The 15,000-nt window shown below is 61.5% G+C and overlaps 1 protein-coding gene across 1 annotated transcript; it reads right to left on the bottom strand.

Moving 5' to 3' along the window:
- Positions 1-40: 40 nt before the first annotated feature.
- RPS21 (ribosomal protein S21) lies at positions 41-1,283 on the bottom strand. The gene is made up of 6 exons (XM_027623672.1): positions 1,195-1,283; positions 1,010-1,072; positions 751-814; positions 542-613; positions 190-245; positions 41-103 (listed from the first exon to the last, which is right to left on the bottom strand). Exons 2-6 carry the CDS (start codon positions 1,057-1,059, stop codon positions 94-96), a joined length of 252 nt encoding a protein of 83 aa, XP_027479473.1. The 5' UTR covers positions 1,060-1,072; positions 1,195-1,283; the 3' UTR covers positions 41-93.
- Positions 1,284-15,000: the final 13,717 nt, after the last annotated feature.

Below are 15,000 nucleotides of genomic sequence, written 5' to 3'. Positions count from 1 at the left end.
CCAGAGAAACGCACCCCGTCATAGAACAAACCGGCACAAATGGGTTTTACTATTTATTTATGACAAATATCCCACATCCGTGATCTTCTCCAGTCAGAAGTTCCTAGGACAAAAATAAGGACAACGTTAAAACCCTGTTTTTGGAAAGGTCCAGGACCTCTGTGCCCAAACACAGACACTCTTACTTACTTTGAAACGATGCCATCAGCCTTGGCCAGTCGGAGGATGGAGTCGTCGGACTCACCCTGGAAAAAAGCACGGTAGGCCATCTCCCCTGCTCCCCCCACGCTGGCAGGGCGCAGACTAGCCCAGTCTCCTGGCCTCACACCTGACTGCGGGGGGGGCGGGGGGGAGGCCTCCGGAGGCCAGGCCGCCTCTGCTGACCCGCAAGCGCCAAGGTCATGGCCCACCTGAGTGCTCTGTCAGGGCGGTCCTTTCCCGGCCCCTCGCCCCTCGCCCCGACGCACCTCCAGGAAGGGGCGGGCGGCCAGCACACCTCCCTTCCCCGGCGCGCGCGGGAAGTGCAGCAGGACGCACTCACCATCCTGCGAATGGCCCCGCAGATAGCGTAGGTTTTGAACTGGCCGTTGAACCTGCCCGTCACCTTATCAACCTGCAAATCGTCCGCGAGCGTCACAGAGACCGCCAGGCACCTTCCGCTCTGAACCTGGGGCCCGGGGATGACCGACCCCGCAGGCCGCCCTGGCAGCTCCCTCCCCGGCGGGACTGGCCCTCCGCCGCCCGGCTCACCTCGGCCACGTTCATCTGGATGGACGCGTGGTCCTTGGCGCCGATGATGCGGTTGCTGGCGGAGCTGCAGGGGGAGCGCAGTGAGCGGGCTGGGGGGGGGGGGGCGTAGAGGGGACGGGAGGGGGGACGGGGGGGCGTGGGAGGGGCGGGAGGGGGACGTAGGGGGGGCGGAGAGGGGACGGGGCGGGGGGGGGCGGGGGGGGCGAGGGGGGACGGGAGGGGGGCGGGGGGGGACGGGGGAGGCGCGGAGGTCGCTCACCATTTCCGCGGCACGTACAGGTCCACGAACTCGCCGGCGTCGTTCTGCATGTCGAGGGCGCGCCTGCGAGACGCCGCGGCGCCGTGAGGCCGGGCCGTGTCCCCTCCCTCGCCCGCCGCGGCCCCGGTCTCCGACCCCCGCCCCGGAGCCCCCGCCCGGCGCCCCCGCCCGGCCGCACGGCCCACCTGCTGCCGCCACCACGAGCTCGAGCGCAGAAAGGAAGCGCTGTGGCCCCCGGCAGCGGTATGGGCGAGCGGGGCGGGGCCTCGGGAAATGCTTCCGGGTCCCGACGCGCCGCGCGACTGGCCGGTTCGGGCGCACTTCCGCTTCCGGCGGACGGGGGCGGGGCCTCCGCGTGTTGCGCGGTTGGGGGCGGGTTGCCGCGGGGCGCCGGCTCGCGAGGGCGGACGGGTCGGGCGGGTGGCAGGGCCCGGGCCTCGGCCTCGGAAGAGCGGCGACGCGGGCTGTGCAAAGCCCTCTTGGGACTTGTCCCGTGCAAGTGGCCGAGGACCAGGTGCAGGTGGACCGAGCAGGGCTTGTAGTTGATCCGAGCCCGAGGAAGCCGCGGGCAGGCGGCGGAGGGAAGCCGGGCTTGGGCTGGGGTCCCCTGCGAAGGGGGGACGTTACCCTCGCGTGTAGGCGCCAGCCCTCCGGAAACCGAGGGCCGAGCAGAGCAGGGTGGGGGCGCTGCCACGGCTGGGGGTGGGTCCCGGGCAGCGCTGAGCCGGACGGGCCTGTGCCCCACAGGCCTGGGGGTGAGCTTGGCAGCCGCTCAGCTCCCACCTCCGCTTCGGATTTCATCTCTCAGACCAGTCCGTCCTGCCTCCCCCGCAGGGGGCTCCCTGAGGCTGAGCCTTGGGAGGAGCATCGTCCCTTTGCCCGGCACGCCCTCCATCCATCCATCTCGGCTCCAACACCACCTCCCTGACCCATGTCTGTGTTCGGGCGCGCGGTTAAGGGCTCTTGTCTGCGCACTTTGGAACTCCGCACAGCAGGCACACAACACAGTCGAGTCAGCGCGGCCGCACGCACCATGTTCGCCAGCTTCAGTATGGCTATGGGAGAGTTTACCTTCTGGGCCTAGCTGGGGCTGAGGCTGCAAGTCCCCACGTGCCTGGAAGCCTTCTTGCAACAGGGTGTCTGCTGCTGCTTCCACTCAGCTCCAGCAGGTGGGCATCAGGAGTGTGGCCACTGAGGCCAGTCCCTTCTGGAAGGTCACTCAGTGTGCCTGCAAGCCCTGAGAGGTATGTGCTCTTTTCAGGCCCCCTGACCCATGTACAGACGTGACCCGTTTGTGGTTGGACATTCACACAGCTGGCCTGTCTGTCTGTCTGTATGTGGGTCAACACAGCTTGGGCTGGTCATCAAAAGATTCCGTAGCTGGAAGGCAGAGGACCGACCAGCTAGAGTGCCAGAAAGGAGACAGAGAGGTCTGTGGAGGGTCTTCCTTGAGCATTCTGCAGAATAGAGAGCCCAGAAATAAACCACATACATGGTCAACTGATAGTCTAGGCTGCCAAGACCACGCTGGGGCAAAGATCTTTTCAACAAATGGTGAAACGGGAAAACGGGACATCCACATGCAAAAGAATGAAGCTGGGCCCTTACCTTACACCTTATATAAAATTAAAGTGGATCAAGGACCTAAAACTATAAAACTCTTAGAAGAAAACGTAGGGCACAAGCTTCATGACATTGGACTTGATGATTTTGATATGAGACCAACGGGATGGACAAAAGACAGATTGCACCTCATGAAAATTTTTAAAATTTGGGGATCAAAAGACATGATCTACAGAGTAAAAAGCCAACCCACAGAATGAGAGGAAATATTGCAAATTATACATCTGATACGGGATCGATATCCAGAATAGAGAACGAAAACTAAACAGAAAAGCAAACAACCCAATTCAAAAGTAGGCAAAGGACTCCAGTAGACATTTATCCAAAGAAGATGCACAAATGGCCAATAAGCACATTTAAAATTGCTCAACATCAATAATGAGGGAAATGCAAATTGAAACTACAATGAGTTACCACTTCACATCCGTTAGGAGGGCAACTATAAAAACAAAAATGTTGGCATGGATGTGGAGAAACCGGAACGCTTGCACATTGTTAGTAGAAATAGAACATGTGCAGCCATTGTGGTGGATACTACAGTGGTTTCTCAAAAAGAATTACCAAGTGATCAGCAGGTCCATTTGTGAGTGTATACACAGAGGAGTTGAAAGCAAGATCTCCGAAGGGATATTTGTACACCCGTTTGTAGCAGCGTTATTCACAATAGCCAAAAGGCAGAAGCAACCCATAAGCCCATTGGTGGATGAACAGATGAACAAAATGTGGTCTGCGTGTACAAGGGAGTATTATTCAACCTTAAAAAGGAAGAAAATTCTGACACATGCATATAGTTGAATCTTGGGGACATTATGCTGAGTGACATAATGCCAATCACAAAAAGACAAATACTGCTCAATTACACTTTTATAAGGTATTTAAGAGTCATCAAAATCAGATAGTAGGATGGTGGGTGCCCGTGTCTGGGGAAGGGGAACAGGGAGTTAGTGTTTAATGGGGACAGAGTTTCAGTTTTGCAAAATGAGTTCTGGAGATGGTGGTGATGGTAGTTTGTTATTAATATATTTAATACCGTTGAGCTGTACACTTAAATTGTTAACATAGTAGGTTTTTCATTAGGTGTGTTTATTTTAAAGATTTTATTTTATTTTTTTTAAAGACTTTATTTATTTGACAGAGAGAGACACAGCGGGAGAAGGAACACAAGCAGGGGGAGTGGGAGAGGGAGAAGCAGGCTTCCCCCTGAGCAGGGAGCCCGATGCCAGGCTCGATCCCAGGATCCTGGGATCATGACCCAAGTCGAAGGCAGACGTTTAACAACTGAGCCACCCAGGAGCCCCTTAAAGATTTTACTTTTAAGTAATCTCTGCACCCAACATGGGACTCAAACCCACAGCCCCGAGGTCAAGTCACACACTCCAACTGAGGTAGCCAGGCGCCCCATGTTATGTGTATTTTAACACAACAAAATGGGGCGCCTGGGCGGCTCAGTTGGTTAAGCGTCTGCCTTCGGCTCAGGTCACGATCCCAGGGTCCTGGAATTGAGCCCCGCATCAGGCTCCCTGCTTAGTGGGGAACCTGCTTCTCCCTCCGCCTGCTGCTCCCCATGCTTGTGCTCCCAATCTGTCAAATAAATAAAAAATAAAATAAAATCTTTAAAAAAAACAATTAAAAAAATGTGAGACTATAGGACACAAAGAGGTGTACATCATAGTCCTTTCCTCTAGGGCAGAGTCCCAAGGCCAAGTTCTTCAAGGGGAAATTCTGTGCCCCCTACCCTATGGCCCGTGACATCTGGATGAGCCCTTCTCTTAAGAAACCCTGCTGTCTGAAGTCCCCAGTCCCCCCATGGAGTAAGTGGTCCCTGAAGGGAGCCAGGTAGGCCTCTCGTCAGTAGGGCCCCTGCCACCTGTAGGGGAGGGGTGGCTCCAGATACCAAGAGCCTTGGTTAGGGACGGCCTCGTGGCCCCTGCGCTGTCCCCAGCAACCGCTATGGGGTGTCCAAGAGCTGTGCCTGGCACTGCCTGCAGCTGCAGGAGAGGCCCTAGAACAGAGGTTCACCTGTCCGTGCCCAGCCCACTTCCCTGCTGGCTGAAGGGGGCTGAGCCACCTTCCTCAGACCCCTGGCCCCTTGCCCATGGGATAAATTGTTGACTGAGCTCCCTGTGGGGTCTCCAGGTTGAGGAAGGGCCAGAGGCCAGGAAGGACAAAGGGAGTGGGGGACAGGAGGACCTGGCACCTGAGACGCTGTCAGGCTGAGCCCTTTTTTGTAGATCCCAGGGCAACCCCCGGGAGCTCAGCAGCGGCTCTTTTGCAGGGAGGTGCCAGTCAGGGTTCCTGAGTGCACCCTTGTCTACTCAAGAATATGTGCCTGATCCTGCTTCCTCTCTACCCTCCTAAGTACTCTAGATAACCTTGACCATCAATACCACATCAGGATCACAAGCTGAGCTTGTACTTTCTCTGCCTCTTAACTCTGTGACCTTGGACAAATTACTTAGTTGCCTTCTCCTGACTGTAAAGTGGGGCAATGGTACTAGAGCCACCCCACAGGGCTAGGATTGTGTGCATTCAGCGGACTAACACATGCAGTGCTCAGAATGAGTGTGGCACTCAGGAAGTCCTCAGCATGCCAGCATTCACCACCATCACCACCATCACCATCATCATCACCACCTTCACCAGCTTCACCATCATCACCATCACCACCATCACCACCATCATCATCACCACCATCGTCACCAGCTTCACCATCATCACAATCACCACCATCACCACCATCATCATCACCACCTTCACCAGCTTCACCATCATCACCTTCACCACCATCACCACCTTCACCAGCTTCACCATCATCACCATCACCACCATCACCACCATCACCAGCATCATCACCATCATCATCATTGTTACAATGTGGCTCCAGGTCATATGGCTAGATTTACATCCTGAGCTGGTGACAGGAAGCTGCACTGAAACCACCCCAATCTCATACGGGTCCGCATTTAGGCCACACAGGCAGGCAATGGTGGCCAGCTGCATTTGGTTGGTGTCTGTGTGTAGCAGCCCCTGCCCATTCCCCAGCACACCCTGCAGGCCCACCTCAGACACAGGTAAATGAGGCCCTGAGATGTGGGGCAGTGCCGCCTTCCAGGGGACCCTCCGCCTCCTCCTCCCACAGAAGCTGTTTCTGGGTCAGGCGGGGCCAGGCCAGTGTGAAATGCATTGTGTGTGGAAGGGAACCAGCCCCAAACCAGGAAACCCTCCTTCCGGGCCTGGGGCGGGGGCCAGGGTGAACGGCAGGTCAGGGCCAACTAGACCTGGCCAGGAGTTGCGCCACCAGGCCCTCTAGCCTGCCCTTCATTCTCTTGAGAGAAGGCCTGGCTCCCTTCCCCGGGGCCACCACCAACCAGGTCCTGTCACTATAGCCTCCCAGCCTGACTCCGGACTGCCCTCTGATCTCAGACATGGGCAGTCACTGGCCCTCCCCAATCTCGATGAGGGTCAAAGGAGGTCATGGTGGGCATGCAGCCCCACCATACGGCTCGACATCACTGCCCCTGGGCTTAGGGCCTCTGGCATCATTACTCAGACTGTCAGTGCCTCGGGGAGCCTGGGAGGGCCGGGGCAGCACCCCGTCTCACTTGATTTTACCTTATTTTATGATCTCATTTTGTCATTTTATTATTTCACTCTTTTACTTATATGTCCGTTTATTTCACTTTATTTCAGATATTTTACTTTATTTTGTCATTTTACTATTTTACTTTAGATTTTCTTTCTTGAGATGTAACCCACATGTGTTAAAAAGTACAACTACAGATCCTGAGTGTTTCCCCACGGATGTTTGCACCCGTGCGCACCTAGGTAGGCAGAGCTTCCTGATGACCAGGCAGTGCTGGGGCCAGTCCCCTCCCCCACCTGACTCCCAGGAGGTTCCTGCAGGCCTCTTCCCAGGATGTAGCTGGAGGCACTCGGGAGGGCCAGCTGACAAGGGGCAGCCTCCAGCAGGGGGGACGCTGAGCCCGGAGACGCGCAAGGCCGTCCATCTTCTGGCCCCACCCCTCCCATGGGCTGGCTACAGAGGACCGGGCCAGGTGACAGGAAAGGAGGCACTTCCGTCCAAGCACACACACAGCGTCCAGCTGGCTCACCGCCGCGCACACGGAGGGTTTGCCGGGCTGGCGGAAGGCCGGCGTGTTCCAGCCAGACCCGGGGCGGGGGGGGGGGGGCAGTTTCAGATTCCATGGGAGAATGCTGCAGAGCACAGGTAGCAAAGGTAGGACGCTGCAGAGCACAGGTAGCGGAGCCCACTGGGGCAGAGGCCAGGGTCTGAGCCCACGCTGACTTCGGACCCCAGGCACAGACCGAGCCCTGTCGCAGGCGCCCCATCTCGAGGGCAGGGAGCACAGTAATCACGGCAAGGACCTGGGGGACCTGGGAAGGTCCTGTACTCCAGGGCCATGCCCTTACGCCTGGCCCGTCTTCCTCCTGAGCCTCCGTTTCCCCAGCAGGAGGTGAGGCCATTCTCCCAACTGCAAGGGCGGAGGCCGGGGTTCCACGGGGGAGGGGGGGCTAGGAGCCTGGTAAGGAGGGCGGGGGGAGTGAAGCTGGCCCCGCACCACACCTGGGCTGGGCTTAGACTCGAGGGGACATGGGGCACGCTTGCACCCACCCTTTTGCTGCTGCCCCCCACCGCTGGACACAGGTCGGGGGCTCCCTGCCTGCCTGCCCGCCTGTTTGGGGGGTGACCCTGCAGCCACTCCTGGGCCCCAGCTCGTCCTGCCCTTGGAGGAACGGGCAGCGTGTGCAAGTTGGCAAACAGCCACCAGCAGCAGGCCCCCCGGCAGTGGCGTCCCCAGTGCCCGGCCAGACAGCCGTGAGCAGGGAGCTCACCACCCGGCATTTCCACCGCAGGTTCGCGGCTCCCGCCTGCGCACCAGGGCCTGAGCGGCGCTGCCTCCTGGGCGGTGTCCTGACCACCGGCCTAGCACCCATCAGGGCCCCACAGGGGTCCTATGGCGGCCCTGAGAGGAGGTACAGCTGTGAGCCCATTTTACAGAGCAGGAAACAGAGGCTAAGGGAGAGGAAGTCACCCCCCACCCTGCCCAGAGTCACAGAGCTGGGGCGGGGGGGGGGGGGGCAGAGTGAGGTAAACGCAGCCAGGCGGCCTCTGTGCTGGAGTATGGGGTGCGTGCTGGGGTCTTAGGCACGGGCACCTGCAGGTTTGCAACCCAGTGACGCCCACTGTGGGCCCGAGAGGGACTGGACAGGTAGGTGGCCTGGTCCCCAGCCCCAGGCGCTGCCAGGGCGGGCTCTCTGGGCCCAGCCCTGCCACCAGCCCCTGCCGAAACACGCCCAGAGGCAAGGGTGTGCTCGGCCTCAAAAGCCAAGGTGGAGAGTGAGGGGATCCAAATTCCTGTCCCAGGCGCGTGGGCCTGGCCCGGGCTTGTCTCACTTGGCGGGGCCCCAGCTCCTCCGGGCGCGGGCAGCCGCACCCCCTCCCCCAGCCCTGCTCTGCAGGCGCTCTCAGCTCCTGAGTTCCTGGGGGTCCAGTACTGCCCCTCCAGCGGGCATGACCTTGTGCAAGTGGCTATGGGAAGGCGGCTGTGCGGTGCTCCTGGGCGCAGGGTGGACACTGGGCCCTGCAGTGTACAAGACCACGGTCCCCACCCCAGGGAGTTCATGACCCGCGGAAGGGGCCCAGGACAGAGGCTCTCACCCGGGGGTTGTTCCCCAGGAACCGTGCCAAGGTTGTCACCGCTGGGGGAAGAGAGGTGCTCCTGGCTGCCAGCAGGTGGAGGCCAGGGGCGCTGCTCCACAGCCCAGTGCCCAGGACGACCCCTGGGAGGCGTCAAGCCCAGGATGCCTGTTCTAGGGTTTTGAAGGGTGGTCAGGGAAGGCAGCGACCTCCCCGGGCAGGCAGCGAGGAGGGGGAGGATGGAGCCACAGGCGTGCTGGGCTGGGGGCAGGGCGAGGGGTAGGCCTGGGGAATTCCAGAAGGCTTCTCAGCTCCCGGCAGCCTCAGCCACATTCCTCCCCGGGGTGGGCAGGAGACGGGGCTCGGTGCATTCCTGGCCGAGATACAGCAGGCCTGCTGAGCGAGCCTAAGAGCCAGAGAGTGGTGCACGCCCTGCCCCTCTCGGCTCCCTGGGGCCGGGGCCTTGTTGCCGGGAATCGGGTGGACCTTTGCTGGCGAGCCTGTGGGCACACATCCTGAGGAGCAAACCGTCCAGGTGGGGAAGGAGCACCTTGCAAATGAAGTCAGGACTTATGAGTGCAGCGTGCTCAGCCGGGCCAGAGCCACAACGGGCAGGGTCACGTACCGTTCCGATGGCCGTGCTCCCCTCTGCAAAATGGGCTTTTCGTGACAACAACGAGGCAGGAAAACACAATCAGCCCCGTTTACATGGGGGGCCAGGGAAGCCATGGCCCTGACGTCAGGGCGCACGGCCCACCCAGGAGGGAGCGTGGAGGCAGTGGGTCTGCCCGGGGCTCCCAGCCTGAGACTCCCCCACCGCTCCTGGCTGGCTCTGAGAGAAGGCTAAGGTGAGACCAGGCGTAGGGCCCAGACCACTCTCCAGAAGGAGCCTGGACTCCCAGTGGCCCCCAGCGGCCTGGCGGATCCAACAAGCCTCCCTGTGTTTACACTCCCCCCAGAGCTGCAGGACACATGTTTATAAATGTCGGAGCCCAAGGCAGACAGCGGCCTGGAGCGGAGCCCAGCCACCTCCACCACACCCCTGGGCAGGGGATGGCCCCGAGGGGTCCGGAGGGGCTCTCAACAGCCCACCCCTCTCTGCCCAGCCAGCCGTACAGGAGTTGGAGGCTGCAGGCGCTGTCCGGGGGGGCGCCTCCGTGCCTCCCCCACCTGTCTGGTGACCAAGAGCCCTCCTTGTATGAATCAGGGTGACATTAGATGGACGGGGTCACGGTGCATCCGGTGCATCTGGAGCACCAGTGACCCGAGGAGAGCCCCTGCTCAGGCCCCCTGGGGGATGTGTAGGGGTGAGGCCTGGGGCCCGGGGCTCATTTCACAGTCGGGCTGCTGGGGTGCCAGCAGCAGGCCCCCGGCACAGTGACCGGGGCCTGCACAGTGGGGCCCGTGGGGCACTCACTGGGGACGGGGTGGGGGGGCTGTGACTCAGCATCTCCGCAGAGGAGACCCAGTGGCATCTCATGCTCAGGCTGAGTCAGTCCACTGTTGAGGGTTGGGGGTTCGCCGCAGCCCTAAACACAGGCCCACAGGACCAGCTGGCGTGCGCAGGCAGGCCACGGGGTTGGGGGTTGGTCCACGGGCACCCTGACGTGTCTCTGCCACCACCATCTGTACCTGAGGCCGTCCGGTCACCCATTCCTTCCCGTGCTGTGCCTCCAGGACCCCCTCTCAGCCTCCACGACCCTCTGGACTCCTGGGAAAGGCCCGTGGCCAAGCCGTCCCCCAAGCCCTCTCCTGGTCCCTGGGCGGCCTCCTCAAAGAGCCCGTGTCCCAGGATGTCTCCATTTTGTGGTAGGCATCACGACTTGGTGCTTTCCAGGCTGACCGGCATGCCTCGGCACACTGGCCACACGGCATCCCCCACTCGCCTGCACACAGGCATCACTGGTGCATGGGCCGCAATGTTTGTGGACACGTGCCTCCGTTTCTCCTGTGTACGTCCCACAGCAGAAGGGCTGGGTCCCATGGTCCCTGGGTCCCACTGGCGCGGGGCTTAGTCTGCGAGGAGGCCACCCCGGCTGCCATGAGGCACCGTGGCTGCAGAGCAAGGACTGCGCCATGGACCTCAGGCTGCTCTGGAGGTGCGCCAGGCTGGGCGCTGAGCTGGGACCCCGTCAGCCTGCCCGCCACGGGGCCTGCAGACGCAAGATAAATCACAAAATAATAAAACGAAATGAAGTAGGGCGCCTGGGTGGCTCAGTTGGTTCAGCGACTGCTTTCGGCTCGGGTCATGATCCTGGAGTCTCGGGATCGAGTCTGGCATCAGGCTCCAGGGAGCCTGCTTCTCCCTCTGACCCTTCCCCCTCCCATGTGCTCTCTCTCTCTCTCAAATAAATAAATAAATAAAATTAAAAAGAAATAAAACGAAATGAAGTCAATGAGATTTGAAGCAGTTGAGTGAACAAAAGAAGAATGTGCCACAGACAGGGGTCTGGGGTCCGGCCGTGGTCTGTGGGGTGGGCCGGGGTGGGGGGCATTCCTGGTGGCAGGAGCCCCTCCATCACGGCGGCGCTGTGGAGGGGGCACGGCATGTGTGAGGCTGGAGTGCCAGGAGGGATGCGGAGCGGCCTCTCAGACAAAGCAGGCGGGGGGGGGACCCCATTTCTCAGTGGGGACGGCGGGGCAGGTGGGTCTCAGGCCCTGGACGGCCTCCAGGCCAGGGCTGCCTGGGGAGATGTCTCGGGCTCCAGCCAGCCCAGTCTGAACTGCAGCAGGAGAGATGGGGCAGGTGCTGCAGGGCCTCCCACCCCCACATGGGCCCCCGCCAGCCTTCCGCTGTGTCCCCTTCAGAGCACATCCCAGACGGATGGCTGTCCACACCGCGAGTGTGCACCTCCCTGGCCCCTTCCTGGCTCCCTTCCTCCCCAAGCCTCAGTTTCCCTTCTGGGAAATGGAACAGTGATTCCTAGCGGCCACCTGAGAGCGTGTCTGCAAGGTGCAGGCACGCGAGGGGCCCAGGGGCCCCCACATCGTTTTCAGGAAAGCTGGCCGAGTAAGTGGCTTGGGGGAGGCACAGAGGGTGGTCCGGCCTGGCCTGGCCCCGAGGTACAGTCGCTGTGGGCCCCCGCGCTGGTCTGCTCACCCGGACAGCAGGGGCGGCAAGAGTCCCTGCCTTGCACAGCTGGCCCAGCCAAGGGCCATGCCCAGACGCGTATCGGGGGCTATTAGCGCTTGTCTCCCTCTGCCCCAGGCCTCCCCGGGTGGCAGCCTGGGTGTGCTGGTGGGTGGACACGGGGGGGGGGGGTGGCAAGCACACGGCACACGGCAGGGGGATGGGAGGGAGTGGCACCTCTTTGCCCCCTGGACTAGGTGAACACCACCTCCACTTGCTGTGTCCTGGGGCCATGTGGTGGCTCAGAGCTCAGGAGGGGGGTCTGTCAGCTCAGGGGCTGGGGGAGCAGTGTCCTCACCAGCCACCCCACTCCTCAGCCCAGCCCGCAAGCACTGCTGGGACCCTGTGACTGCAGCTTCATGGGCAGGAGGGGCCCTGTCACCGCTGCTGCCATCCCCCAGGGGAAATGAATCTATTCTCCCAAGGCTTCGGGGGACACCGACACTCTGAGGCCAGACATGGGGGTGTGGGTGCCCCAGGGCTGCCCGAGTGGCTGAGGGTGGCAGATCTAGGGCATCGAGCAGGGAGGAGAGAGAGACGGAGAGAGAGCAGCCTGAGAATGAGAAACCCAGAAAGGGAGAGTCAGGAAAGACAAGGGGAGCGGGCAGAAGATGAAGGGGAAGCAAGGGTCCAGGAAGGTGAGGCGTGGCCCGGGGACCCCCCTGCTGCTGGCTCTGAGGGAGGCACTGGGGCCAGGCTGGGCCAGCCCAGGCAGAGGGGGAGACTTGGTGGGGGCTGTCTGCCTGGCTGGTCTGGCCCAGAGCAGGGCAGCAGGGAAGGGAGAGGGCCGCACCTGCTGGGCACTGGTGCGGTTTGTGCGGTGCTCGGAGGCGTGGGCTGACTGGCTTTCCCCCCCAGGGCAGCAGACCCAGCAGGATTCAGGGGAGTCTGCTTGTGCCGCCGTGACCAGAAGCCGTGGGGAGCTGCAGGTGGACTCCCTTCATCACAGGACCCCCCAACCAGAGGCCCCAAAGCCGGTGACGGGGTCCAGGCTAATCTGGCTCCCTTCAAAGGATGGTCGGCCCTGGAGGCTGGGGTCTGGGGGCGGTTGGAGGCACTCCCAGCGGTTGGCTCCTGGCAGCCCTGGCCCTGCCTTTCCCAGGGGATCAGATTCCTCATGGGCCGAGGACTCCTGGCCATATAAGGCCGTCTGCGGGCACCTCCTGGAGAAGATGCAGAGCCCTCACCCCCACCCGCCCCCCACTGGAGCCCGAGCTTGGCCAGGCCCCCAAGGAGGGAGGCGGGGAAGGGGCCTGCTGGAGCCCGATCCTGTGCGGGAGGACAGCAGGGGCCGCCCCCGGCCTGGGCCCCATCCTGGGTTCCCCTCTGTGGGGAGCCCCAGCCCCTCACCTGTTTTCCCCAGGGCTGCCCAGTCTCGGGTGTGAAGAAGGGAGGTAGCAGAGTCCTGGGGCCAAAGGGCAAATAGGACAAATACGGCAACTTAGAAGCGTCGGCGCCCTGGAGGCCCACCGTGGCCATGTGTGCTCCCCACAGCCTGGACCTGCAACCTCACACCCCAGCAAGCACGAGGAGGTGCCCCGATGGGGCCCCCCCCAAGAAAGGCGCGTGGGGCTGGGGTCCTGAGAGCAACCTCATCACTGGACCAGGCCCTTCCTCCGCTCTCCCAGACACAAGGATGCTGGAGGCAGCTGGGTCTCCACCCTGAACCTTCCCTCCCCCTTCCCCTTCCCCCCTCCCTCCAGGCTGGGGCCTGAGGTTTGTTGCTGAAGTTTATCCCTGAGGCCCAAGGAGGGGCCTCTGGCGGGGGGTGGGGCCTGTCTTGCAAGGATGCTACTCTCGGACAGCAGGGGCTTGCTTCCAGCCCGCAGACCCCAGGCTGGGAGAGGGTGCAGGAGGGGGACAGGAATGGGGTCGTTGCGGCAGAGCAATGAGGGGTTCTTCCTGGGAAGCATTCCTCTGAGTTGCTCCCCGAGTCACAGGGCCCTCCGCAGCCTGGCTGGCCTGGGGGAGGCTAGTCCAAGAGGCCGGTCCTCCACGCAGTGTGGCCACTCTCTGGTACCTGCTCTTTGCCAGGCCTGGAGATACAGCTGGGCCAACAAGGCAGGACACAGCTGAGACTTAATTTAATAAAATGAGCAAGTCCAAGAAATCAGACCAGAAATCAACGCCCACTGACTCTGTGGGGTGGCTCCTGGAGGATCCAGACCTGAGGCAGTAGAGGAGGAAGGCGGCCAGACAAAGGGGTAGGGGCTCTGTCGTGTTCCAGGTGGAGGTGACAAGTCCAAAGTCCCCTGAGAGGGGGAGGGGAGCGGGACGCTCTTCAGCAAGGACGCCTGGACGGAGGGGCACCTGCTCCACAGGGTCTAGTGGACTGTGGTGAGGGGTCTGGCTTTTATCTTGAGCCAATTAGAAGCCCCACTCGGCCTGGGGGGAGACGGGGTGCAGCCTGGTTCAGCCTATAGCTGTCATCATAAGAGTTCCAATCCACGAGAAGCAGCCTCTGACAATGCTGACCTTTCTGGTTCCTTCCAGCTCACGGTGCATCTCACAAAACCAGGCAGCTCCATGCCATTCGGGCAAGGGCTCTCCTACACTCATCTGGAGTCACCAAGGCTGCGGGACCCCGGACTACGAACCCCTGGTCCAGGGTCCTCTGCACATTCATGTCACTCTCCTTGCTCCACAGAGAGTCACGAAGCCCCATATTTCCGGGCATCCTGGGGTCATGTGCTTTTATAGGGCAGCCCGCCTGTCCTGGACACCAGTGGGGAAGAAGGCAAAGTCCAACTGGGGAAAGGCACTTTGGGGACCCTCCTGGGAGAGCCAAGCATTGAGGGGACTGGCCAGCCCTGGTCTCCTGGCCCCTGGACACACCTTAGCCTGCCTCTGCCCCCTCTGGTGTGCAAGTCCACCTCCGGCTATCAGGATGCCCACAGGTCAGGCCTGCAGTGGGCATCCTGGGGAGCATGGCCTGGGGCCTGGGCATAGAGCAGGCCGACCGGGACCCTCCTCGAGTTCTGGGGTCAGAAGCCTCACAGGGTGGGGGCCTTGGCCGGGCAGCTTACGGGTCAAGACCATCTGTTCCTGATTGGGACCAACTGAGAGCCTGGCGGACTGTGAGCTTTCCCAGAACCACATGCCCTCTTGGGCAGGGGGAGCCCCTGATGGCCAGCTGGGACTGTAGGCAGAGGGAGGAAAAAGTACTGCTCCTTCAGAGCAACAAGGGGCCTGTCCCTGGGCCCCCTTCATGCAGGATTGCTGGGGCTCTCCCCTGGCCCCATCCTTCCGAGGGCAGCAACCCTTGGGGGGAGGTGCAACACGGGTGGCAGCCCCGGAGGTAAGGGGTGCTCCTAGCCTAGGGGAGGGGCCCAGCGGCTGCTCCGGGCCCCGTTCCAGCCCTCGGACCCTGGCCCCCATTCCTCGAGGCCTGTCCTCTACCCACTGGCCTTCAGCCCCACCCAGCTCCTAAGCTCTGGGCTGGCTCCCACGAAAGGCCATGGGAAGGCTGTGGGCTGAGCAATGGCCAGGAGGGGACCAGGAACTCCCTTAGTCCTGCTGGGCTGATGACCTCCCGATGAGGCCTTCTCCCAGCTGTGAGTCTTCAGGGTGCCCAGCTGG

Source organism: Zalophus californianus, chromosome 8 (assembly GCF_009762305.2).
Source record: "Zalophus californianus isolate mZalCal1 chromosome 8, mZalCal1.pri.v2, whole genome shotgun sequence".
In the NCBI taxonomy this organism is placed as follows: Eukaryota; Metazoa; Chordata; class Mammalia; order Carnivora; family Otariidae; genus Zalophus; species Zalophus californianus.
The sequence above is the reverse complement of the archived record's forward strand: the minus strand, read 5'-3'. Positions and strand labels throughout refer to the sequence as shown.